Source organism: Hylobates moloch, unplaced genomic scaffold (genome assembly GCF_009828535.3).
Source record: "Hylobates moloch isolate HMO894 unplaced genomic scaffold, HMol_V3 SCAFFOLD_1, whole genome shotgun sequence".
NCBI lineage: Eukaryota > Metazoa > Chordata > Mammalia > Primates > Hylobatidae > Hylobates > Hylobates moloch.
Genome location: NW_026652276.1, coordinates 73,043,023 through 73,070,534, shown reverse-complemented (window position 1 = coordinate 73,070,534; position 27,512 = coordinate 73,043,023). Strand labels below are relative to the sequence as shown.

The 27,512-nt window shown below is 38.6% G+C and overlaps 1 protein-coding gene across 4 annotated transcripts; it reads left to right on the top strand.

Annotated features, from left to right (window-relative positions):
• Positions 1 to 27,512, top strand: BBS5 (Bardet-Biedl syndrome 5). Of its 4 annotated transcripts, none has more exons than XM_032755459.2 (12): positions 1 to 127; positions 2,816 to 2,898; positions 7,644 to 7,709; positions 8,383 to 8,432; positions 8,564 to 8,691; positions 13,739 to 13,874; positions 14,613 to 14,708; positions 18,393 to 18,455; positions 20,253 to 20,387; positions 23,855 to 23,938; positions 25,358 to 25,381; positions 25,536 to 27,512. In XM_032755459.2, exons 1-12 carry the CDS (start codon positions 69 to 71, stop codon positions 25,635 to 25,637), a joined length of 1,026 nt encoding a protein of 341 aa, XP_032611350.1. In that variant the 5' UTR covers positions 1 to 68; the 3' UTR covers positions 25,638 to 27,512. The 4 variants fall into 4 exon arrangements, with proteins under 4 accessions (XP_032611350.1, XP_032611351.1, XP_032611349.1 ...); XM_032755458.2 differs by lacking the exon at positions 1 to 127 and adding an exon at positions 389 to 497; XM_032755461.2 differs by lacking the exon at positions 1 to 127 and adding an exon at positions 652 to 670.

Here is a 27,512-nt window from a genome sequence, read left to right as displayed (position 1 = left end):
TTGGAGCCAGAGAGACGCGGCTGGGCCTCCACGGCTGTGGAGAGGGCCCGCTGCAGGCCTTGTTCACCATGTCGGTGCTAGATGCGCTTTGGGAGGATCGGGATGTCCGCTTCGACCTGTCGGCGCAGTGAGTTTCCAAGATTCCCGAGGGGTCTGCAACCCTGTAGAGGGCGCCGCCGTGCGGGTTAGGGACCCGTGGGCGGAGCCTGCACCTCCGCAGCTCGCGGCTCTGGTGAGGGTGGGAGGCTTGCGCCGGTCGTCCGCGCCTCGAAAGACCCCAGGCTGGTTGGGTCACTGTGGCCCTCCCGAGGCCGGCGCCGCGGCAAGAGCGCATCTGGATTACACAGTTTTGGTCCCATGCGACCTCCGATTCCCCCATCCTGGCCCACGGGACGGATCAGGAATGTGAACCTGAGCATGACCGGGGCCACCCGGGGCTTGGCGTCCCGTATACAGCCACGTGAGCTTGGGATTTCAGTTTCACGGAAGGAACGTAGGTCAGGGGCTCAGGAAACTAGGGTTCTAAAAGTAGATGTGTAATATCGACCCACAGTGTGGGCCGTTGGACAGATGTCTTGATCATTCAAGCTAGAATCCTCATGTCTGTAAAATAAGGGAGGTGGGAGTAGGCAGTCCTCAAAAATTACTAACCACGCAAACTTTGTCCTTGGTAAGCTTTCATCTAGTTATTCATATAAATCACCAACAAGAAGGAGTCTTCTTTTGCAGCCTGTTTTTGGAAATTATCATACTTTAAATAGAAGCCATGTTTTTGGAAAGTATCGTAAAGAAAAAGTGGTTAGAAACCTCCAGCTCTAAAATCCAGGGCGGGAAATGCCGGTTGGGATACTGTGTTGAGAAACGCTAAAGCTAAGATTCCTGGATTAATGGCATGGAGCTTCTTAGCTACTACTTATCGTTCCTTATCATGGACCTCCCCTCCTTAGATGGAATCGTTCCTTATCATGGACCTCACCCCCTTAGATGGAAAAATGAAATATCGATACATTTCCCAGGTTAAGTATAGCTAGATATCTAATGCTAACATGTTAGACCCTTTAAGAAGATGAAAGAGAAAAGAATTCGTAAAATTACGAACTGTAGTAACATATTGCGCACCTTCTATGACGTTTTCTGTCATTCTTTTTTTTTTTTTTTTTTTTTTTGAAACGGAGTTTCGCTCTTCTTGCCCAGGCAGGAGTGCAATGGCGCGATCTCGGCTCACCATAACCTCCGCCTCCCAGGTTCAAGTAATTCTCCTGCCTCAGCCTCCCGAGTAGCTGGGATTACAGGCATGCACCAACATGCCCGGCTAATTTTGTGTTTTTAGTAGAGACAGGGTTTCTCCATGTTGAGGCTGGTCTCGAACTCCTGACCTCAGGTGATCCGCCCGCCTCGGCCTCCCAAAGTGCTGGGATTACAGGCGTGAGCCACCGCGCCCCGCGACATTTTCTGTCATTCTTGTAGGGTTCTTAATCCAAACAAAAGTCCGTTTCGGTAACATTAGTAAACATTTATCAATGTTTACTACGTGCTAGTTACTGGGCCCATAGCTAGAGACAGAAAATAATAGGAAATGATATTCATATCCCCCAGTTCTAGTGCAGGAGATACATATAGACAACCACTATAATAAATGTGGTAAATACCATTCTGAAAAAATGAACGAAAAGCTGCGACTCATAGAAACAGAACAATTTATTCTACCTGGTGAAGTCCTTGAAGAAGAATAAATATTCATAGTATTTGAGTTGTTCCCTGAAGAATGGGCAGAGCCTTGTCAGGGTAGACAGGAGGAGAGTATTCCAGAAAAGAAGAAAAGAATTTAGCGTTAGAAGCAGAGTCTTGGAGCTGTAACCTCATTGGCTAAAGGCAGGGTCTGCTGCAGAGAGAGGTTGGAGGTACAAATAGATAAATTAGCCAGATTGTAACATTTTTAGCTCAGGATTTTGGACTTCAGCTTCTAGACAGCAGGAGGATATAGAAGGCTTTTAAGCAGGGAAATGATATGGTCATATCTGTATTTTCAATAGGTAATTGAGTTGGCTTTATGAAGAGTGTATTAGAAGGCTCTTTTAGATATTTTGCTAGGTTTTTTTTTTTTTTTTTTTTTTTTTTTTTTTCATTTTTATATTTTTTTTTTTAGAGTGCTTTTTTATATTTTTTGCTTTTTTTTTTTTTTTTTTTTTTTTTTTTTGGACACTGTAGAATGTATTCTATCTGTCAGTAAGTTGCTCTTGAATTTCCTTTTGTCATCTGTATCTATTTGTCAAGTTCCAAAGATGCTTTTCATACAGCTCTTCTTTAACCATTCCTTCTATAATTTCCTGATGTCCTTTCCTCTACTCAGAAACCTCTGGAGGTTCTCTTCTGTCCACAGGATAAGGCCTAAACCTATCAGACTGGCATTCTGAGTTCCCCATAGTCTGGTTCCTCCTTAGTTATCCAACAATATTTCTCTCACTACTTCCCAATATGGTCCTTCTTTCCAAGCTTGGCCAGCCTTCTCCCATGTCCTTACCATTTCTTAGTCCTGGTCTTTAATCATGGACTCTCTTTTCTTTTCCTTTTATTTTTCAAAATTCAACACCTCCTACCAATCTGGCTTACTCCAGATGGCCCTGGTCACTCCAGGCCCCACTGATCTTCAGGTTCTTGAAGTTCTTGAAGATCTTATTTCTAAATGCATGAACATTTGGTACAGTATTATTTATGCTGTTAGCTGTTTTATGTACATATGTCTCTTTTCTCCCTAAATAGATTGTAAGCAGGTATAGTTGTGGCTATAAAATTCAAACCTTTATATTCACTTTAGGCAAATGAAAACAAGACCTGGAGAAGTCCTTATTGATTGTTTAGATTCCATTGAAGACACCAAAGGAAATAATGGAGATAGAGGTGAGTATATTTTTAAATGTATTCTATATTTCTGGTTTAATTTACAAATGTTGAATCGTATTAGCTAGAGAATATATGAAACAGCATCATTTGTCAGTGTAATTGTGAGAATAGGAGAGTTAAATTCACACAAGACTTTTCTCAGATTTACACAGAAGAAAGGATAGGATTAAACATGTAGTTTGGTCCTTCAGTAAGTCCTGGTTCTAACATCACCTTTATCCAATGTAACTGTTAAAACTCAAGTAGACCTGTTTGCAAGGGGCATTAGTTCTGACTGTTAGACTGTCTTCCCAAAAAAGGATATGGGGTAGTGGAATATATGTAGGTCATAGGTGTAGTACCTGGAGCCATGCTTCCTTTTTAAAAATTCAGGAGTAATGCACCATCAATCACCTATGGTTGTCACCTAGACATGGATATGTGGAGAGCAAATTTAGTCCTGCACTGTGAAATCTACTTGTAGGTCACGTACTAGAAAATCCTGTGAGTCTTCTCTGACTGTCACCGAGGACCAGCACAGCTGGACCTTAGAGCCCCTCCCAAACCAAATCTCCCCAAGGTTGGAGAGATAATAAAAGTCCAGGCTGCCCATAGCAGCTGTTTGTGGAGCCAGTGACCAGTAGGTCTTGGAAGCATCATTACTTCCAAGGAAAAAAAATAGATGTGGAATGGCAGCTTAATGTATCCAGAATATGTTTTAGTGGGAGAAGAAGTTTAGGAGGGAGGGATGTAAACCTCTTATTGGAAAGGGGTAAGTGGGGAAATAGAGCAGACTTCATTCAGGAAAGGGGGAATCAATAACTCATAGAGAAGGAACGGTAACCCTTATTAGCAGAACATGCTTACTGTAGCCCTTTGAGTGGCTGCTTGCTTCCTGAGACTTTCTTCTGACCTGCTCTGAGGTGGCATGTAGGCAGCAGGCCCTGTTGTAAGCCTGCCTTCTCTGAGGTTGGTTCCCCTCAGAGACCTTATTTTTAAATGCATGAACTTTTGGTACAGTATTATTTATGCTGCTGGCTCTTTTACGTACATATGTCTCAAACTCCTGACTTCAAGTGATCCACCTACCTTGGCCTCCCAAAGTGCTGAGATTACAGGCATGAGCCACTGCTCCTGGCTAATGTACATATGTCTCTTAATAGAGACATATTAGATGGTAAATATGTCCCTAATAGATGGTAAGTAGGTATAGTGGTAGCTATAAAATTCAGACCTTTATATTCATTTTAGGCAAATGAAAACAAGACCTGGCGATGTCTTTATTGATTGTTTAGATTCAATTGAAGACACCAGAGGAAATAATGGAGCTAGAGGTGAGGGCAGTTCCACTCAGAAGAAAGGCTTACAAAGGGGCCTGCTGCCTACTTGCCACCACCTACAGGCAGATCCTTTTAGTGGCTAGGGCCCATCCTTAAAGTAATGCTTAGATCACACTTCTGAAATGCTTCCTGGTGTATGTCAGGCTCAGATGAGACTGGAGTATGAAGATCTGACAGCAAACGAAAAGTCTTAGTTTGTGCTTTTGAGGGTGGAATAATAATCCCAACTATCAAGATGGCTGTATCTTGACGAACTCAGAATTAACTTGAGAAAGCCAATAGAAAGTCTCATACAGATTGGCAGGAACTCTTCATAAAACATTTTTCGATTCTTCAGATATTCATTGAGTGCAGAATCCTGTACTAATACTTTAGAGTAGGAAGGGCAGAAAGCCTCCCTGACCAGAAATCTCCAGTGCCTGAAATCCTACTATTAATAAAAATAGGCCAACTGCAATGGCTCTTGCCTATAATTCCAGTACTTTGGGAGGCCAGGAGGACTGCTTAAGGCCAGGAGTTACAGACCAGCCTGGGCAACATAACAAGACCCTGTCTCTACAGAAAATAAAAAGAATTAGCCATGTGGGGTGGTGTGTGCCTGTGGCCCCAGCTACTGGGGAGGCTGAGGTGGGAGGATCACTTGAGCCCAGAAGGTTGAGGCTGCAGTAAGCCATGTTCATGCCACTGCACTCCAGCCTGGGTGACAGTGCAAGACCCCGTCTCAAAATAAAAATAGAAATAACTGTGTGTGTGTGTGTGTGTGTGTGTGTGTGTGTGTGTGCGCGCGCGCGCGCGCGCACAGACCTCAAAAACCTTTTGAAATTTTACAGGAGTATGCAGCGCTTCTGGTCATTAAGGAGTTAAAAAATGGAAGGGGAATCCTGCCTTCTAGCCGTCTCCCTCCCCTCCCTTTCAGCAGTTTGAAAATAACCAAGTTAAGACATTGCCAAGTTCAAGAGCCCCTTATGTTAAAACTATATCCCAGAAGATTAGCATATTTAATCCATTTTCAACTGTTAGTACCCTGACTTGAAATTATCAGATTAACTTTGCACACTGCCCGTAGCTCATAGCCCAGTTATAGAGATAAAATGTTGCTTAGGTGTAAAATGGCATAAGGAAAATATAACCAATGTATCTATAATCAGAAGGTAAGTCATAGAAATGAGTTTGTAAAGGATTAAAATATTATATTAAATAGCTGTGTGAGAATAAAAGGGACAGCCATATTTCAGTGTTTGGGAGATTAGTAGAAACAGGGACAACTATACTTTGGTATTAGGCAGGGTAGAGAGGAAAGTCCATGTCTGGAACACTGGGTTTGGAGCCGTAGGCTGGAGTTCTTCAGCAGAACAGAGGTAGCATTAAAAATCCTAGAGATTGTAGGAGATATATACCAAGAGCAAAGAAAAAGGCAAACAGAGGTGGTTGGTGGTTTTATATGGCAAACCCTTCTCACTCCATAATTTCTCCTGGGACTGACAGAAAAATATAAAAGAATCAATAGATGTCCTGAGCCCATAGCCCACTTGTAGAGACAAAATGTTGCCTAGGTAAAATGGTGTAAGGAAAACAGGTATATCTATATAAAAACCAAAAAAAGTCAAAAATGAGTTTGCAAAGGATTATTTTTTAAATAGCTGTTATTTGGAGAATGTTTATTGACAGTCACTGTTCTGAATCTTTTATATAAATATAATCTCATTTAACAATAATAAAAACAGTAAAACAAAAAGTTTAAAGTAGATGCAGTCATATTTATTTTAAAATGAGGAAACAGGAATAGAGAGGTTAGTTTACTTTTCCAAGGTCACATAGCTAGGTGATGAACCTAACTGCCTACATTGATTTCTAAACTGGGAGGGTCACATTATTCTCTTTTCAAAGATTTTTAGTCCTCCCCAATTCCAATCCTAAACCCCACCCCCAACTCTACTGCCTCCATTGCTAATAGATCTAAGTCTGAATTTCTTTGTCTAGCATTAAAGAACTTCTAGTATGTCCAAAGACAACTTTTATTGCCTGTGCTGCTGTGTTCCATTTGTCCCTCCAGGTCCAGCATTATTCTCCACCCTTTTCCCCTTGCCCTGGAAAGATGACTTGTATAGAGTACATCTAAGGGTTCCTTGTATACTCTGGCTTCCAGTTGGAAGAGCCATGGCAGAAGATGAAAGGGAGGCAGGAGTATGAGGTCTGGGTATTTATTGCCCTGGTTCCTTCCCAATGAAGGGTTGGCTGTGTCTCTCCTCTCAAAGCAGTCAGCTCCATAGGACTCTTGTTTCTTCCAGATTTCATGAACTGCTGCTCCCTCTTTTGTAAATAAACCTCAGTTATCCTAACTTGAGTGTGCCATCTGTTTTCCTTTGGACCAATGACTGAAGGATGCTATACCTAGTCTTCTATGATCTTGTGTGAACTTTACACTCCAGCCATGCTGTATTACTTATTATTTGTCAAACATATTCTGTAATTTTCCACAATCTCCCTTGAGAATGCTTTCATCTTTTTTAGAGCCACATTTGCTATCCAGTTTCACTCCAGTATTCATACAGACCTAGTTTCTCTGATTTTAGACATTGTAAAGGTTTTCAGAAATAGTTTGACCTGGCTGGCTATAGATTACTCATAAAAATAATTTTATGGTTGTAATTTGTTGGTGAAATAATGTGTTTAAACAAAGTGAGTCTTATTATTTCAGAATATCTCAAAGCTATGATAATATGCTGATTGTATTGTTCATCTCTAATACACCTAGTATACCATTCTCAAATTTATTGTTTTTTTCTTGGAGCATCAGGACACATTTTGAGAAATGAAGTATCTAACTTTGTATTTCAGTGTATGAACATCAGTCTGATGCTAAGATCAAAAAGTATAAAGCCTTAAATAGACTTCAGCCTGACCATAACTTCTTAGGAACAAAATAGTTTGCTCGCAGCAAAATTGTGTGTATAAATATATGGTTCATTTAAATGAGAACTGCTAAGAAAGTACTCATATAGCAAGGATTAGTGTGTGTGTGAGAGTTCTTTGAAAAGTGTGATTTCAGTGAATAGCTGTGTAATTATCCTATATTCATTCTCAGTTGTACATATATGACTTGCTGGGACCCAGAACAGCTTCTACCAAGACAAAAAAACTAGTATACAATTCTTTCCTCAGTCAGTTTGACTTAGAGCAAAGCTATTGGCAGAGAACATCTGTGTCCCTTATATAACTGTCAAATTTTGTTTCTCTGGGATTCTGAATCATATATTGTATATGTTATATAGGTTTGATATGCACAATATTTTCAGTTAATATATGAAAAATATCTGAGTGTTGCTTCTAATACTGGGCCAGAAGTTCCATATCCATCTCATTCAGTGCTGCTAAAATGGGTTCTTATTTAAGCTAACCTATTTTTTGTCTGTGTGCTTTTAGGTAGACTCTTGGTAACAAATTTAAGAATTATCTGGCACTCTTTGGCATTATCAAGAGTCAATGTTTGTAAGTATCTTTGTTAGATAAGTCTGAAGAAAAAAAATCCTTTGTCAGGTGAATTTGCATGGTGCCTTTGATACCAAAGAAGTATGTAGAAATCTTAAGTTAATAAAAATAAAAAACCTTCAGAAATCCTAGACATCATAATGCAAACAAAATTATCCATTATTATTTTGGTTTGTCCATTTTGTGTCTTGGACATATAGGAGATTAGGGCTTTAACCTTGGTTCTTGTTTTTTGATTATTTTTGAGAACATGCTATCCCCTGTTTTGATTAATCCCAAAGAAGGAAGAAGCTCTAATAAAAGTATAATCTTTTCATTGTGTTAAATTTTGTTTCACTTATTTTTTTAAAGTATTTTAGATTATCCAGCTAGACTTGTTCTTTTTTAGGAGTAGTGCTAAAACTTTCAGTAAATAATGCTGCAGAGGCTTTAGGGATGAAGACTTCTTTTTTCCTGTGTTACATTTTTGTTTGTTCAAGGAGACAGAATTGACTCTCTAGTTTTTTTAATTATTTAATTTATAGTTATTTCTTTAAAACTTTTAAAAGTTTATTTCTATATATGTTTAATTTTTTAAACTGTTAAGAGTTCTGTATAAACTTTTTTTTTAGAAAAGTATTTTTTCTCAGTGTACCATACCATGCTCTTTACATTCTTTGCTTTTGGATTTTAGCTGTCGGTTACAATTGCATATTGAATATTACAACAAGGACTGCTAACTCTGTAAGTCTAAAAAATCTTATTGAAATATATATATAGTAAAGATACTAGATATTTGAGGTTGATGTTTGTTTTCACTATAAAGGAGAAATTGCTCTTAAAATCTGAACTTTTAAATAAATTTGTCCTTACAGAAATTACGAGGCCAAACTGAAGCTCTTTATATACTAACAAAATGTAACAGTACTCGTTTTGAATTTATATTTACAAATTTGGTTCCTGGAAGCCCTAGACTTTTTACTTCTGTGATGGCAGTACACAGGTATAGTAATACTTTATGGATTATTGAATATTTTTAGTTTACTCTATGGTTTTAGACTGCAACAGTCCCCAACCTTTTTGGCACCAGGGACCAGTTTCATGGAAGACAATTTTTCCACGAATTGGGTGAGGGTATGGTTTCAAGATGATTCAAGTGTATTACATTTATTGTGCACTTTATTTCTATTTTTATTATATACTCACCATAATGTAGAATCAGTGGGAGCCCTGAGCTTGTTTTCCTGCAACTATATGGTCCCATCTGGGGTGATGGGAAACAATGACAGATCATCAGGCATTAAATTCTCATAAGGACGGCACAGTCTAGATCCCTCGTGTGTGCAATTCACAGTAGGGTTTGCATTCCTATGAAAATCTAATGCCGCAGCTGATCTGACAGGAGGCAGAGTTCAGCTTTGCTTGCTCACTCACTCCCCAACCACTCACCTCCTGCTGGGCAGCCTGGTTCCTAACAGGCCACTGACCAGTACCCGTCTGTCTGTGGCCCGGGGGTTCAGGACCTGTTTTAGAGAATAAAGCTTAGAAGTGTGGTACTGTCTTCCTCCAAGCTCTATTGTAAATATCAGGAAGATATTGAGAAGAACATGTTTTATTATTTAATAAACACTTTGAAGGTATTTACAAAACACATAAAACTACTGAAGATTCATTAAAAATTTCTACTGACGACCAGATTAAATTAGCTACCAAGGTAGGTAAAGTGAAATAAAGAATTCATTCAATATAGCTAAACAAGTTGCATAATTAATTAATTTAAAAGGTTATTTTTCTAGTAGGTAGAAGGCATGTTTGAGTGTTTTCCCTGAAGAGTTTTATTGGTGTTTTGGTTTGTTTTAGGTTTGTGGCCTTTTTTTATTTATTTATGTTTAAATAGAGGTAGGGTCCTGCTTTGTCACCCAGGCTGGAGTATAGTGGTGCAGTCATAACTCACTGAAGCCTCAAACTCCTGAGCTCAAATGATCTTCCTGTCCTAGCCTCCTGAGTAGCTAGAACTACAGGCGTGCACCACCATGTCCTGCTAATTTTTGAAATGTTTTTGTAGAGCCAGACATGGTGGCGCACGCCTGTAATCCCAACGCTTTGGGAGGCTGAGGCGGGTGGATCATTTGAGGTCAGGAGTTCAAGACCAGCCTGGCCAATGTGGTGAAACCCTGCCTCTATTAAAAATACAAAAAAATTAGCTGGGCATGGTGGTGCATGCCTGTAATCCGAGCTACTCTGGAGGCTGAGCCAGGAAAATTACTTGAACCAGGGAGATGGAGGTTGCAGTGAGCTGAGATCACTGCACTGCACTCCAGCCTGGGCAAAAGAGCAAGACTCTGTCTCAAAAAAAAAAAAATTTTTTTTTTTTTTTTTTTAGAGATGGGGTCTCACTTTGTTGTCCAGGCTGGTTTCCAACTCCTGGGCTCAAGTGATTCTCCTGCCTCAGCCTCCCAGAGTGCTGGGATTACACATGTGAGCCACTTCACCCAGCTTGTTTTGTTTTTATATTTTTTCTTCTTGTTTGCTAAACTCTTTTTACTACCTCGGCTTTTTTTCTTTTTTAAACCAGCCCTAAGTGCTATGATATTTTTTTAAGCTTTGCTAAGATGACAGGATATACACACATATGTATGTCTATATATGTGTGTATATAATTGTTTAACTTGGGCCAGGCGTGGTGGCTCACGCCTGTAATCCCAGCACTTTGGGAGGCCGAGGCGGGCGGATCACGAGGTCAGGAGATCGAGACCATCCTGGCTAACACGGTGAAACCCCGTTTCTACTAAAAATACAAAAAATTAGCTGGGCGAGGTGGCGGGCGCCTGTAGTCCCAGCTACGCGGGAGGCTGAGGCAGGAGAATGGCGTGAACCCTGGGGGGCGGAGCCTGCAGTGAGCCGAGATAGCGCCACTGCACTCCAGCCTGGGTGAAAGAGCGAGACTCTGTCTCAAAAAAAAATAATAATAATAATTGTTTAACTTGTATTTGCCAGTTAAGTTGACATTTTTCATATATTTTTTGTATTCTCATAAATTTATTTATTTATTTATTTATTTATTTTTGTAGAGACGGACTCTCGCACTGTTGCCCAAGCTGGGGTGCAGCTGCTATCTCGGCTCACTGCAAGCTCCACCTCCCGAGTTCACCCGCCGTTCTCCTGCCTCAGCCTCCCAAGTAGCTGGGACTACAGGCGCCCACCACCACACCTGGCTAATTTTTTGTATTTTTAGTGGAGATGGGGTTTCACCATGTTAGCCAGTATGGTCTCGATCTATTGACCTCGTGATCCACCTGCCTCAGCCTCCCAAAGTGCTGGGATTACAGGCGTGAGCCACCACGCCCAGCCAGACTATGCTTCTTTTTTTTTTTTTTTTTTGAGACAGAGTCTTGCTCTATTACCCAGGCTAGAGCGCAGTGGCGCGATCGTCGACTCACTGCAAGCTCCGCCTCCCAGGTTCACGCCATTCTCCTGCCTCAGCCTCCTGAGTAGCTGGGACTACAGGTGCCTGCCACCACGCCTGGCTAATTTTTTGTATTTTTAGTAGAGATGGGGTTTCACTGTGTTATAGAGATGGGGTTTCACTATGTTAGTCAGGATGGTCTCGATCTCCTGACCTTGTGATCCACCCACCTTGGCCTCCCAAAGTGCTGGGATTACAGGCGTGAGCCACCGTGCCCGGCAGGAAGCTAAATTTCTTAATTATATCCTTAGCTGTCATATATATTGCAAATATTATTTTTAGTTTCCTAGTTATTTGATTTTTAATTTTATTGATGTTTTAGTCTATATAATGGCTTAATTTTTTAATTGAGATATAATTCACATAAAATTTTACATAACAAAATTTACGATTTTAAAGTATACAGTTTGACAGTTTTAGTATATTCACAATACTGTTCAACTCTTGCCAAGATCCAATTCCAGAATATTTTCATCACTCCCAAAATAAATCCCTTACCCATAGCAGTCATTTCCCATTCCCTCCACTCCACAGCCCCTGACAACCTCTAACTTTCTTTGTGTCTATATGGATTTGCCTGTTCTGGAAATTTTGTTTACATGGAATCATATAATATGTGGCCTTTTATGTCTGACCTCTTTCACTTACACAGTGTGTTCAAGGTCCATTCATGTTATAGCATGTATCAGTAGTAGCAGTTGTTCATTCCTTTTTGTAGCTAAAGAATATTCCATTGCATGGGCATACCACATTTTGTTTATCCATTCATGAGTTGATGGACATTTGGGTTTTTTACATTTTAGCCATTATGAATAATGTTACTATGAACATTTGTGTATAAGTTTTGTGTCAACATATGTTTTCAGTTCTCTTGGGCATATACCTAAACCTTAGCTCTTTATTTCACTGAGAGAAGTACTGTGAAATGAAAAGTTCTAAATGGAATATGAAGGGAACAGAAGCTGCTTTTCTTTAATAGTATTAAAAACACTATGTGCTTCCCCCCCAAAATAATTTATAGCATAAATAGTTTCTATTTCTTCCACTGGTTAAGTATTGATGATAACAGCACTAAAGAAAATGAACATTTACAAGCAGAGTGCTAAAATTCTGCTCTTTCACAATTTATATGTTAGAATAATTAAAATAAAAATTAGAAGTTCAACAATGAATATATGAATCTGTTGTTATTAAGGCTAAGAAAACTTTACTTTTGTTAAATAGGTAAGTTAGCCTGTTTTATGTGAAATATTAAAATAATCAAAAGTTAATCAGGGTTTCTGTATTTATTATCAATAGACATTGAAAAAATTATAGGGATTTAATTCTCTTTCTCTCCCTCCCCCTGTCCTTTTTCCTCTCTCTTTCTCCCCCTCTCCCTCCCTGTTCTTCTCTTCCTCCTTCCCCCTTCTCCCCTTAGGGTCCCTTTTGGAATCAGTACAGATTCATTCTAGTTTTCTGTATAGAGGTAGATATGAGCATGTTTTCAGGTTGCAGTGAGAAAAAGTAATTGTTTTTGTTTGGAGACAGAGTCTCGCTCTGTGGCCCAGGCTGGAGTGCGGTGGCGCAATCTCAGCTCACTGCAACGTCCGCCTCCTGGTTTTAAGCAATTCTTCTGCCTCAGCCTCCCAAGTAGATGAGACTACAAGTGCACACCACCATGCCCGGCTAATTCTTGTATTTTTAGTAGAGACAGGGTTTCACCATGTTGGTCAGGCTGCTCTCAAGCTCCTGACTTCAAGTGATCTGCCCACCTCGGCCTCCCAAAGTGCTGGGATTACAGGTATGAACCACTGTGCCCAGCCGAGAAAAAGTATTAATAATTGGACGGCTGTTTATGTCCTTTGAAAAACAAGGAAATGAAGAAAAAGTAGCATTTTGATAGAAAAAACAATTTCCATATGTATTAAAAAATAGGGGCCGGGCGTGGTGGCCCACGCCTGTAATCCCAGCACTTTGGGAGGCCAAGGCGGGCAGATCACGAGGTCAAGAGATCGAGGCCATCCTGGCCAACATGATGAAACCCTGTCTCCACTAAAAATACAAAAACTAGCCGGGCGTGGTGTCGCGCGCCTATAGTCCCAGCTACTCGGGAGGCTGAGGCAGGAGAATCACTTGAACCTGGGAGGCAGAGGTTGCAGTGAGCCAAGATTGCACCACTGCACTCCAGCCTGATGACAGAGTGAGACTCCATCTCAAAAAATATATATATAGGTAATTGAGATAAAATATGTAAATAATACACTAAAATGACAAATTCTACAAAAACTGTAATTGCCAGACCTTATTAAAAAGAAAAATATAACTGGGTGCAGTGGCACATGCCTATAGTCCCAGCTACTCTGGAAGCTGAGGCAGGAGTATCACTTGAGCCCAGGAGTTTGTGTCCGGCTTGGGCAAGGTATTGAGACTTTGTCTCTATAAGAACAATTTTTAAAAAGAAATAAAAATATTAAAATGTATCATAATTATTTGAGTAATGTTCATAAATACTAACAACTACATATTTTAGTAAGTAAGTAAACATAACCCAAGAAAATCACATTTTCAGTTTGGGTTGTCTTTTGTTTGTTCTTTTTCACAGAGCGTATGAAACTTCTAAAATGTATCGTGATTTTAAATTAAGAAGTGCACTAATTCAGGACAAGCAACTAAGACTGTTGCCACAAGAACATGTATATGATAAAATAAATGGAGTATGGAATTTATCCAGTGATCAGGTATTGTGCAAAGAGCTAGTGAACCTTTTGGGACAGTGTTTTGGTAATCATTTTTGCATTCATCATTGGATTTATATAGTCAATTCTAATTGTTAAAATTAGCATTGTAGGAAAGCGTATTATTTTTCAATAAGTACAAGTTAGGTTGATGATAACATCCCTATTTTCAATTCAATACAATGAAATATCTGATAATCCTGGAATGTCTCCTTAATTAATGAATCAAAAATTCCCGGTGCTATGCTAGGTGGCAAAGATCTAACTATGGAACAGAGTAACTCCACTCCTATCCTTATAAAGAATACAATCTATGTAGATTGATGGGGGTTATTACATATGTTTTGTTTCTCTCTCTTGCCACAACTCCTTTGCCTTAACCTATCCAAGGTTTTGAATAATAATTTTAGTAAGGTCTAACATTTAGGCACTGTGTTAAGGGATTGATTTACACGGGATATTTAATCAGATCTCCATTTTACATTTGACAAAATACATCAAGAAGAAATTTCCCTATGGTCAGACAGTTGGTAGGTACTAATGGTTTAATGATTAGGCAGGCTGACTCCAAAGTCCAGGCTGTCACTCATCTAATTGTACTGCCATCAATGAATGATGAAGTCATTGATACTCAATTTTGGTATTATTTGCTGCTGTAATAAGTTATTCTGGTGATTAGAAAATAAAGAATAGGTATCCAAAAAAATGATCATTTCTGTATCTCATTACTGTCTTTTACAGGGCAATTTAGGAACTTTTTTTATTACCAATGTGAGAATTGTGTGGCATGCAAATATGAATGATAGTTTTAATGTCAGTATACCATATCTGCAAATTGTAAGTACATACATTTTGATGACCTTATTTTAATGTAAAATAAATATTTTTTGTTCAGTAGTTAGTTGGACTTTTAGATGAGTTCTCTCTCCCTTTTTTAAGTGGTAGCAGTTACTAGCTGAGAGCATATTTTAAAGATGTTGATAATTTACTATGAAATATTTCAATGTAGAAAAGATCCAATTGTACTACATTCCAGAGAAGCAGCACCATTATCAACTTGCTATTAGAAGAGAAATATACTGGATTCTAAAATTTTAAATAGTTATACAGAGTAAGGTGTCTCTTGGATTCCATCCAGAGGGCTTTAACTATTAAAATTTTCTGTAATTTTTTCATGAGGCGGGTATGTAATGCTTCCTTGGCATCGGTTTAGCACACTGATCCACAGTTTTTCTTGGCTCTCTTGTCATTTTCTGCTCCAAAGCTTTTAAAAGCCAGAAGGAATTTATTAATTCTGCAAATGAACTGCTTTCATTGTATTTAGATACAGAATGTAATACAAGCTGGATTCATACCACAGGTTTAGTGAAAGGAATCAAGATGATTTTTAGTGATAATACTTTCAGCTTAAGTTCAATTAAAACTGTTAAAATCAGGCTGGGCATGGTGGCTCATTCCTGTAATCTCAGTACTTTGAGAGGCAGAGGTGGGCAGATTGCTTGAGGTCAGGAGTTCGAGACCACCATGGGTGACATAGCTAGATCCCTTCTGTATTTAAAAAAAAAAAAAAAAAATTAAAATTCAAAATAAGAACTGACTATCTCTGAGACCAGTTTGTTTTGAGAGTAGGTAAAGATAGTTTTTTGCACTCTGCTGCTGCTATGATAAATAAGTGACTCAGTGAAACAAACTGTAAACTTCAATACACTAAATAATTTCATTTTTTATAAAGAAACTACTTACAGAATTCTAGAACAAATTAGATGGAACATAAAAATAGTTAATGAAAATCCCATGAGGTTATCCTATGATAACTGCCCTTATTATAGGATATATAGTCTGAAGACTAAGGAGTTTTATTAATATTTATTGAGTAGACAGAATGTATGTGATACCTGGAAAATACCATTTTTAAGGAACGAATTCCTGGCCCATGAGAAGAATAATTCTTTGCAAAATATTCCCAACCCTATCTTTGGCTAAATTGTTTGATTTTGGAGTTTCTTTAAAATTTCTGATAATTCATTCATTTTTATGCCAAATTTTGAGTACCTCCTCTGTGCCAAGTGCTAGAGATACAATCATGAAGATCATGAACCAGTGTACAGTTCCTGCCATCAAGGGGCTTTCAGTCTGGTGGAGAAAAGCAACATATTAAACAGAAAGCCATAGAATCTCATAGGAAGAAAATTATTTCTGGCTATCAAAAGAAATATAAGAGTCTATAATCAAGGCTGGTACAATGTAACAAAATCTACATAGATATTTGACAAATTGGTGTTTGTATAGCTATTGCTTTTTTATATTGCATTACGTTAACGTGTTATAGCTTGCCTAACCTAACTTCTATTATGCTGAATAATTACTGAGTAGTAAACAACCTTGTGCTTTCTGTTCTTTTTGTTATTTAAGAATAGAGTTGCCAAATATGGCCTCTGGAATTAATTCAAGTGGCCCAAACAACTTGCAATCTGTATCATCACAGTCTGTCACTGCAGCAGTCATAGTCTAACTTCAGCTCTACAGCTCAGCCATTACCCTGACCCCACTCCTATAGATATTTATATCAGCTTCTTGCCAGTTTCTGTCTTACCAGCCTATGTCACCCACAGACACCTGGTTAGATTACCTATTGAAAGCCAGAGTGCCAGTGTTCTGTGATTCTTTTTTTCCTTTTTAGACAGGGATCTCCCTCTGTCACCCAGGCTAGAGTACAGTGGCATGGTCTTGGCTCACTGCAACTGCCGCCTCCCAGTCTGAGGTGATCCTGTCATCTCGGCCTCCTGAACAGCTTGGACCACAGGCGTGCACCACCACACCTGGCTAATTTTTTTTGTAATTTTTGTAGAGACGGGGTTTCACCATGTTTCCCAGGCTGGTCTCAAATTCCTGGACTTAAGCAATCTGCCCACCTCAGCCTCCCAAAGTGCTGGGATTACAGGCGTGAGCCCCCGCCCCTGGCCAGTGTTCTGTGGTTCTTAACTGGGATTGTATATACTCTTGGTGAGGTGTAAAGTAGCCCAGATGAAAGGCCAGGTTTTCCTAACAATTATCATCAAAGCCTTTCTTCTTTTTCTCAGTCTTTCTCAAAGTTGCCTATCTGTCTAGAAGCATGGTATCTCATCATCACCTGCCAGATTACCCTTCTCTGGGCTTTTGGTCTGCTGGTCATAGTGTTAGGTCCTCCGTGATTCTCCCCTACCCTGCCAGCAGGTACATTTTGTGTCACTTCTGCAGGCCCTACCTGCCATTCTGCCTCTACTCTCCCCTTCTCCCAGGCCACTGGTTTCACCACCTATCTTCCTCTAACCAAGCTTAGTCCTCACATCACATTTACCAGTTGATGTTAATTACACTTAATCTATCCCAACCTTCCTTGATGTCTAGTGATAAATATTCAAACTTATTTTTAAAACTTAAATATTTTATATTAAACTTAAATAATTAAAATTATTTTTAAAAGTTAGATTACAGGCGGGCACGGTGGCTCACGCCTGTAATCCCAGCACTTTGGGAGGCCAAGGCAGGTGGATCACAAGGTCAGGAGATCGAGACCATCCTGGCTAACACAGTGAAACCCCGTCTCTACTAAAAATACAAAAAATTAGCCTGGCATGGTGGCGGGTGCCTATAGTCCCAGCTACTCGGGACACTGAGGCAGGAGAATGACATGAACCCGGGAGGTGGAGCTTGCAGTGAGCCGAGATGGCACCACTGTACTCCAGCCTGGGCAACAGAGCGAGACTCTGTCTCAAAAAAAAAAAAAAAAAAAAAACTTAAATAGAATAGAGATTCTTTTAAGAATGTAGCCACCTATGATGTAAGAAACAGAAGGCACATGTGACTTTAAAAAACTAATCTAGCCTTAGGAGCTACAAAAGGTACAGGCTTACCAAAACTAAAAGATTGCTAGCCTTTTGTTTAAAAGTTCAGGCTGGGCACTGTGGCTTATGCCTGTAACCCCAGCACTTTGGGAGACTGAGAAAGGAGGATTGCTTGAAGCCAGGAGTTCGAGACCAGCCTGGGCAGCATAGTGAGACCCCTGTCTCTACAAAAAAGAAAAAATTAGCTGGGCATGGTGGCACATGCCTGTAGTCCTAGCTAATCAGGAGGCTGAGGCAGGAGGAGGATCCCTTAGCCCAGGAGTTTGAGGCTGTGGTGTGCTATGATCACACCATTGCAGTCTGGCCTGGGTGGCTGAATGAGACCTAATTACTTTAATTGTCTCTAATTTTAAAAAATGTTTACTCCCTGGAAGTGAGAAATATTTGAGTCAGGGAATTTTGTACATATTTCAGAGATGTCTTTCTTATATTGCCTCTTAAAAGTTTGCCACATATTTTCAGTATAAGTCTTGTTTCTTTTACTTGATCTCTGTGGGAGTTTAATGAAGGAAGGAGGGAGAATTCTGTTCTTTAGACTGTGAAAAGTAAATACTGTATAAAGTTTAAAAACTGAGTTAAAGAGTCACTATTCAGTTAATAAAAACTTGCATGTTTTTCTTTTTCATTTTGTATCTAGCGTTCAATAAAGATTAGAGATTCAAAATTTGGTTTAGCTCTTGTCATAGAAAGCTCTCAGCAGGTAAGATCTTGTATATCTTTGTTAATCTTTGATTTTTAAAACTATTGACAGTCTAGATTTTTAGTTTTATTTATGTAGTAATCAGTTTACATCTGAGAAGAATATTAGCTTTAATATGAAGTTATATATGAAGTGCTTGAAGTCATATAGAAATTGTCCCCAGAGGAAGGATCCTGCTTATATTTTTTTGTTGGACAGACATGATCATTTGTGATCATCACTTATTATTAATGACAGAATCAAGTCATTGTGCTGAGGGCTTTTCATGCATTATCTCAATCTTTACACAATCCCGCGATACAGCTACTATTTTTCCCTCATTTTATAGTCAAGGAAACTGAGGCTTTGAGAAGTTAGGAACAACCTTGCCCACGATCTCACAACTAGTAAGTGATGGGGCTAAGTTTTGATCTCAAGTCTGACTGATTTACCAAGACTGTCTTTGAGAAACACAAACATATATTTGTGTACACACACACACAGTTTGAGGTCTTCTCACACACAGATTATATGCTAATTATAACCTGTTATGCTCCATTATGCCAGGTTTTTGCAGAAATACATTTAAATAAAACATGCTGGTCTCGTGGTAGTAGGTTCGACTGGCTAAGAAAAATTTTAAATACATTTTTTAAAGTGATTTATAAAATTACTTATCATCTACATTCTAAATTTAAACATGAATGTCTGCTTATTCCTTTCCCCTGGCCTACAGCTGCCATTTATCGAGTATTTACTCTGCTCCGAGAACTATACCAAATGTCATATATGTTTTTCTTATTTAATATGACAACTTGATAACCATTTTATGGTTAGAAAATTGAGGCTTAGAAAGGTTAAGGAAAGTTTCTAAGTATCCTACAGCTAGTGAATTAGTGGTAGAACCAGAATTTGAACATAAAAGCGTGTGCTCTTAACCCAGAACATATACTCTCACCTATTACAGTACGCTACTTAGTTTTTTAACACTCCTTTCAAAACACTGTATCATGGCCCAGTTTCTTTCCTAATTCTTCAAGGAGATAGCCTCAGATGGCCCATTTCCTTTCTTCTTTTCATGTAGTCTGTTCCTTTTCAAGGCCTAGTTCAAGAAACACTTAGTTCCCTTCACAGTCTACAATGTATTTTTTAAATCTTGAAAGGTTACCTTTGATATTTCAGATGAACTTATATTTGAATATACTTCAAAATAAGCCTGCGTTGGGGGAGGGGTGTTCAGGTGAGGGCGAGGTTACAGATGAAACAGGGTTGGCCACATGTTGCTGCTTCTTGAAGCTGGATGATGGCTCCATGGAGGCTCCCTTGTGCTCTTCTGTTTTTGTATATGCTTGAAATTTCTCATAATAAAAAGTTTAATTGAAAAAAATGAACTGGCCGGGCGCAGTGGCTCACGCTTGTAATCCCAGCACTTTGGGAGGCCGAGGCGGGCGGATCACGAGGTCAGGAGATCGAGACCATGGTGAAACCCCGTTTCTACCAAAAATACAAAAAAAAAAAAAATTAGCCGGGCGTGGTGGCGGGCGCCTGTAGTCCCAGCTACTCGGAGAGGCTGAGGCAGGAGAATGGCGTGAACCCGGGAGGCGGAGCTTGCAGTGAGCCGAGATTGCGCCACCGCACTCCAGCCTGGGCGACAGAGCGAGACTCCGTCTCAAAAAAAAAAAAAAGAAAATGAAAAAGAAAAAATGAACTTACATATTACGCTCTAAAATAAGGACAATTTGAGCTATAATTTATCTTGTACTAGAAATACTGTTCTTCAGACTTGCTGGGGTTTTTTATTATTATTTTCTCTTGTAGAGTGGTGGATATGTTCTTGGCTTTAAAATAGATCCTGTGGAAAAACTACAAGAATCAGTTAAGGAAATCAATTCACTTCACAAAGTCTATTCTGCCAGTCCCATATTTGGAGTTGATTATGAGATGGAAGAAAAGGTAATTTGTTGAGTATGTGAAATAAAGTTTGCATTGCTTTATGCAATCTATAAAATTCAGATGTAAATACCACTGTGCACCATTTAATTTTGAACTGTTTTTAAAATGAATATACAGATTCTGCTCAAGTGGGCACAGCTCCTGGATTATCACTAATTTGTACCTACCACCTGTCTTCTAACTGGCTGCTTCGTCATTCATTCCTGCCCTCCATACCTGCCCCTGTAGGTGGGCAGCCACCTGAGTAAATTTCCATGTGCAATGCTCTCTGATACAGACAGACTTGAGTCTCTCACTCTGTCAGATTTTTATTTTACTTCAGCCCCCTATGAGCATGGACAAACCTTATAGTCCTCATGAATACTGTCGTCTTCCTTAATACTCCACAATATAGCAACTCCAGGAGTAGGCTACATCAACACGGCCTGCATCCATTCCTATTGATCTGTCCCTCTGCCATATCAGTTATGAAATATTTTGCACATCCTGCCCACATATCTGCTCTTTGTCTTCTTCATGATTTCTTTCCTGGTTGCTGCTGCTATTCCCTGCTCTCCAGGTACATGAGCTCTTTTGGCTTCACTTGTCTCTCCAGCTGGGACCCTCATCATCCAGTCTCAGTGGTGTCCCCACTACCCACTCCACTAGAGGTGTTCTTACTGTCCACTCTATCACCAGTACCCTTGCTAGAGGCGCTAGCTCTGATGTACTTGCTGTCCCCTCTATTGTTGGTGCCCCCCACTGTCTGCTGTATCTCTGGGACAGTCACTGTCCATTCTGTCAGAGGTGCCCTTGCCATTTGCTCCACTGCCATTGCCCTTGCTGTCCTCTTTGTCCTGGTCCCATCACCGATCACTCGATTGTAGACTCCATTGCTGTCTGTTCTTTTACTGGCACCCTCATTATGCACTCTATTGTTGGTGCCCTTGCCGTTTACTTTATAATCGGTGCCCCTGCTGGGTCTTGGCATGCTGAGCCATATCACAGCCATTACTTATATCTCTTCTTCTGCTCTTGGACTACAGCATGTGACTTTAGTGAGGCCCTTGTTGCCTGGTAGTGCTCCTTGTACTTAATTTTTTCTCTCCCTGTCAAATTCCATATATTTCTCCATCTAGCTAAAACTTGCATCTGGGTTTCTGACATTGTATTACATATACTGTATGTATTTCATCATCTAAACCATCCTTTCTTTTTCTTCCCAACATGCTCTTCTTTCAGCAGTCTCCCTTTCACTCTGCCTTCTCTGTATATTCCTTGGTAATATCACCTGCTTGTTCAGCTTCTTCAACTTGTACTTTTGTGGATGACTGTAGATCTTTCCTTCTGACCTTGACATATTCTTTCAGCTTATGGTTCCAAATACCCTTGAATATTTTCATATAAATGAGCATCCCAAATGATACGAGTGGAATTTCTTATTTCAGATTTATCTTAGTAATTTAAATAATTATGCAAGTCAATAAGATACACTAGGACTTGGATGAGCATCTCAAACTTGGCATACCTAAAACTGGCCTCATCTTTTTCTCAAAAGCAGCAACCTGCTGATTTATTGATTTGTTTACTTATATGTTTTTGGCACTGTCCAAGTCAGCTGTACTCAAAACTTTGAAGTATTCCTTCATTTTCCCATTATCTTATTTTACACTTTCAGTCATACCAGTCTCTTCCCCGTTTCTAGTTATTACTCTTCTTTGTAGAATAATGTTGCAGAACAAGCATGGTCCTTAGAACCTAACTTTCAATCCCAGTTTCATCATTTATTTGTGATCCTAGGCAAATCTGAGCTTCAGTTTTCTCAAAATTGATATATGGCTAGCCACGGTGGCTTATGCTTGTAATCCCAGCATTTTGGAGCAGCTGAGGTGGGAGAATCACGTGAGGCCAGGAGTTTGAGACCAGCTTCAACATAATAAGACAACATAGTGACACCCTGTCTCTACTAAATTTTTTTAAAATTTTAAAAATTAACCAGGTGTGGTGGTGCCAGCCTGTAGTCTTAACTACTCGGGAGGCTGAGATGGGAGGATTGCTTGAGGTCAGGAGTTTGAGGCTGCAGTGAGCTATGATCATGCCATTGCACTGCAGCAATGACCTATCTCTTAAAGCAAGACCTTATCTCTTAAAAAAATAAAAGAGAAAAACAGACATAATCTTCTTAGAAAGTTATTGATCATGTTCATTAAATGCCTGGCACGTGGGAGATGCTTGATAGGTTAGTTCGCCTACACATTCTCTAATTTTCATTTGTTCTCTTTTCCTGTTCTTTGACCCCAGTACATAATAGCAGCTAGCCGTAATAGCTTACTGTCTCACCTCATGTGAGTCCCTACTCAAATGCCATCTCTTCAGGATCTTCCTTGACTATTCTAAAACAGCAACTCCCATTACTTTATTCTGCTTGCTTACTTTCTCTCTCTCTCCTTCCTGCCTTCCTTTCAGAATTAATCAGCCTCCTCCACTGTAAGTGATCTCCCTGAAGTCAGCGGTTTTTGTCTGCTTAATAGCTATATCTCCAGCAGTCAAAACTAGCACATGATAGGCTCTTATGAATATTCATAGTTGTTGGATGACCGCGTTAAACATCTGCTGTTTGTCATTCACTGCTCTAAGCACTTTATATGCACCATCACATTTAATCTTCCCAACAATACTGTGAGGCGTATTATTATTATCCTTATCCCACAGTTAAGGAGACTGTGGCTTAGTTAATTTACTTGCACATAGTCACACAACTCTGAGCGTGGTTGAAACACTAAGGCTATCCTCAGCTTTGTTATAACTGCTTTTTGTGGGTTGAAGCATATAATAGTGTTGATATTTTATCATTTTGACTGATAAAAAATGGCAGTTTCTTGTGGGTCAACATAATATTTAGTTATCGGTCATTGTGTCTTATCTTTTTCTCTACTCAGTAAATTATAAACCCTTTGTGAGTAAGGGTAGGATTTTATAACACTTGGTAGTACTGGCATAGTACCTAATATAACAAAGGGGATATTCAAACATTTGAAAAATGAACAAATAAATAAGTGTTAATTCTACATGTTATTCTTTACCTTTAGAATATTCCATAAAAATATTAGTTCTTTTACTTTTCACAAATTATAATGACTATTCTGAGGAAAATTGAACATTGGCTGTTACGCAAAACTTAGTTTTTCTAAACAATGTGAAAGAAATGTGAAAGTCAAGTTGGAGTTTTTTCTTTAAAGATATCTGAGTATCTTATGTATGTGTAAATTTCTCTTTCTAGTTCTTTTCATGATACTGACTTCAGATACGAAAGTTTAGGTTTAATTGATTAGTTTTATTACTCAAGTTAGTTTTTTGATAAAATAACATAAATTATACCGTGATTTTTATAAGACTTTAGTAGTTTGTACTTGTTATTTTAAAAGTATTTGCAGTTCTCATGGTACATTTAATATTGTCTCTGATGCATTTTAACATCTGATTTTCAGCCCCAGCCGCTCGAAGCTCTGACAGTCGAACAAATTCAAGATGATGTAGAAATAGATTCTGATGGTCACACGGATGCTTTTGTGGTGAGCATCACAAAGGACAACATTAAATTTCCTAAGGATTTTATCTCAGTCTTGTTTAATAAAATAATGGTGTGTGTGAAACACCATATAACTTGAGATTTTGATGGTATCTTAAACCTGAGTTTGAAGGTAATATTTTTAGTGAGGGATTTCTTTTGTGACGATAACTTTTAAATTACCAAAATCAGAAATATTTTGAGGCCAGGTGCAGTGGCTCATACCTGTAAGCCCAGCACTTTGGGAGGCCGAGGTAGGCGGATCGCTTGAGGATAGGAGTTCAAGACCAGCCTGGCCAACATGGCAAAAATCCATTTCTATAAAAAAAGAAAAAAAAGGAAAGAAATACTTTGAAAACACAGTTATTCAGAGGATTTTAGGATTTTATTTTACTTTTTTTTTTTTTTTTTTTTTTTTGAGACGGAGTCTTGCTGTCTTCCAGGCTGGAGTGCAATGGCGCGATCTCGGCTCACTGCAAGCTCCGCCTCCCGGGTTCACGCCATTCTCCTGGGACTACAGGCGCCCGCCAACACGCCCGGCTAATTTTTTGTATTTTTAGTAGAGACGGGGTTTCACCGTGTTAGCCAGGATGGTCTCGATCTCCTGACCTCGTGATCCACCTGCCTCGGCCTCCCAAAGTGCTGGGATTACAGGCATGAGCCACTGTACCCGGCTTGATTTTAGGATTTTAGATATGTAAAGTTTTTTCATACTGTGAATAGAACATGTTAAATATTGTTAATTAAATTAATTTAAAATCTATACTTAATATTTATGAAATGTTCATCTCTTAATTTATAGGGATCTTGTTTTGAAAAGGACATGTATTTGAACAATAGCTTTCCTATTTCCAAATTGGTATCATTTAACTTATAGCCAAAATAATAGTGCTTTCTCCATTCTATGGCTATGAATCTGACTAGAATACCTGTCTGGTAACAAATACTTTGAAACAAAGGTGTGAAATTAGTATAAAATAATTATAAACTACTACTACCTCAAACTATATGCATTTGCTGACACATTGAAGTACTTGTTTTCAGTATCATCTAATAAATCAAATGTAGGGAAGAAATTGTATAGCTTCTAAGTCATTCTTTTTCTTTTCTTTTTTTCTCTTTTTTATCTGTTTCTTGCCATATGACGATTAAGTCATTCTTTTCTATCTCCTTTCAAGTTAACAGTGCTAATCATACATTACAAAGCACATTTTTTACAACTTAAGGTATAACTCTTGTAGACATGAACAGAGTGAATTCTGCTACCAGCATTGTAGAGATAGGTGAAAAAAACATTACACAGTAACAGAATGTGAAATAGATTTAGTTATAAAATCATTCTGCAAATTAAGTTCCTTAGCCCACTGATCTATTCGAATATTGTATGTCCAGTTTGTGAAATAGAATTTTCTTTGTCTTACAGGCTTATTTTGCTGATGGCAATAAGGTAAGGACATTTATTTTACCTACAATATATGAAAAAAGTTTCTAAATTCCAACATTTAGCATTCACAAACTTATGTGAAACCTATTTTTTTGTTTTTTTCTTCTTCCTTGCCCACCTTCTCTATTCCCATCTTATTCTCCTGTCTCCCAAAAAGCAACAAGATCGTGAACCTGTATTTTCAGAAGAACTGGGACTTGCAATAGAGAAATTGAAGGATGGATTCACCCTACAGGGACTTTGGGAAGTAATGAGTTGATTGACCTTGAGTTGAGATGGATTGCTATTAAAGATATCTCTAGTTTAAAGATACTAGTCACCTGCCATAAGTCATGGAATAGTTTTTATATTTACAGCTTTTATATTTAAAACTTGTAAGAGTTTTTCTTTAATGATTGAGGAAAAAGTCATTTAGAAAACTTCAGTTTTCTAAAAATTATATTTAAAATTGTAATCCAAATGTACCTAGTTTATAAATGTTTATTTTGTACTTAATACCTGTAAAGTCTTAGTTTTCATATATTAAGTGACTGTATCATGTTCGGTTTAATAAAGAATTTATGCAGCACCATTTAACGTTTTGAAAGTCTTATTTAAAAGAAAAAGACTATTCTTACGGAATAATCAAAATTCTGCTTTCTTAATTGTGAAAATCTGATTTAAATATCCCATGGCTCCTGGCCAGGCGTGATGGCTCATGCCTATAATCTCAACACTTTGGGAGGCCGAGGCAGGCAGATCACTTGAGGTCAGAAGTTTGAGACTAACCTGGCCAACATGGTGAGACCCATCTCTACTAAAAATATAAAAATGAGCTGGGCGTGTGGTGGGCACCTGTAGTCCCAGCTACCTGGGAGGGGCACGAGAATCACTTGGACCTGGGAGGTGGAGGCTGCAGTGAGCCAAGAATCACACCACTGCACTCCAGCTTGGGCAACAGAGCAAGACTCCGTCTCAATAAATAAATAAATAAATAATCACATAGCTCCAAATGTAAACCAACTCTAATACAAATTGTAATCCTTAAACCTGTCATTTTTGTAAAAACTAAAAATTACAACTAACTCTGGAATACATCAACCCCCCTTTAAAGTGTTTTGGATGCTATTTTGTAAGAATTTCAATACAGTTTTGGAAAGAATACATTTACTTTGTAAGAAAATAGCTTTGTTTATTAACTTTCTGTTTGTATTTATTGAAACTTCTTTGAATTTTCAAAAATAGAATATTATTTTTCTCATTTCTTGGTTAGGTAAGACTTGTTGACCTCTCTAGGATCATTCGGTGTTTTTGACCACTGTTTCCATGTAAAACACATTGTAAGGAATCTTTTTCAAATAATTGAAATTAGCCAAAGGAGCCCTCTTCTTCCAGAGGGAAAAGTATGTAAAAACATTTAAAATAAGATGCAAGTCTGTGTACAACCATAGACAATACAGTACAACCAAGTGCTAACCTAAGTTTATTAAAAATCAACAAAAGCTACAAATTGGTTTCTTCATTTAAATGGAAAAGGATTTCTACATTTTAAGGGTTGGAATTATAATAAACCACCTTTATGATGAGGGGAAAGAGTGTATGAAAAATTTATACTGGTCACAGATAAAATGCTGCCATAACTATTGTTTAAATACTGTTTTTTTCAAGCAAAAGAGACTATAAAATTGCTGACTAGTAAGGAATAATCTCAAATGTCATATGATGTTTGCATCTGACTCATTAATCTTTTCAAATGTTAGATGTTACGTGTAGAGAGAAATGAGTCATTTATTGTTTAAACAAGGAAGCAGCTGTTAGTTTTTTCTAGTGTGTTAAAACCTTTAGTGGCATCTATAAATGGAAAGAGAGTCAATGAGCACTTCTTTCAGCTGTTGTTTTAGCAGCTGACAGTCCCACTGACTTCACTGTGATGTAAAATAAAAGAAAAGGCCTTTACTCATGGATAGAGACCTTGAAGTTTAAAAATACATAATTCCTTGATCTGAGGCATTCATTCATTCAACAAATACTTATAAAGCACTCTCGAAACCCCTAGGCTATAGCATTTGAAAAGAACAGACACTCCCACAATCCCTGTCTTCATGGAATTTGTTTTTGGGGGCATGTGTAAAAATACCAACTTTTGAAATTACAG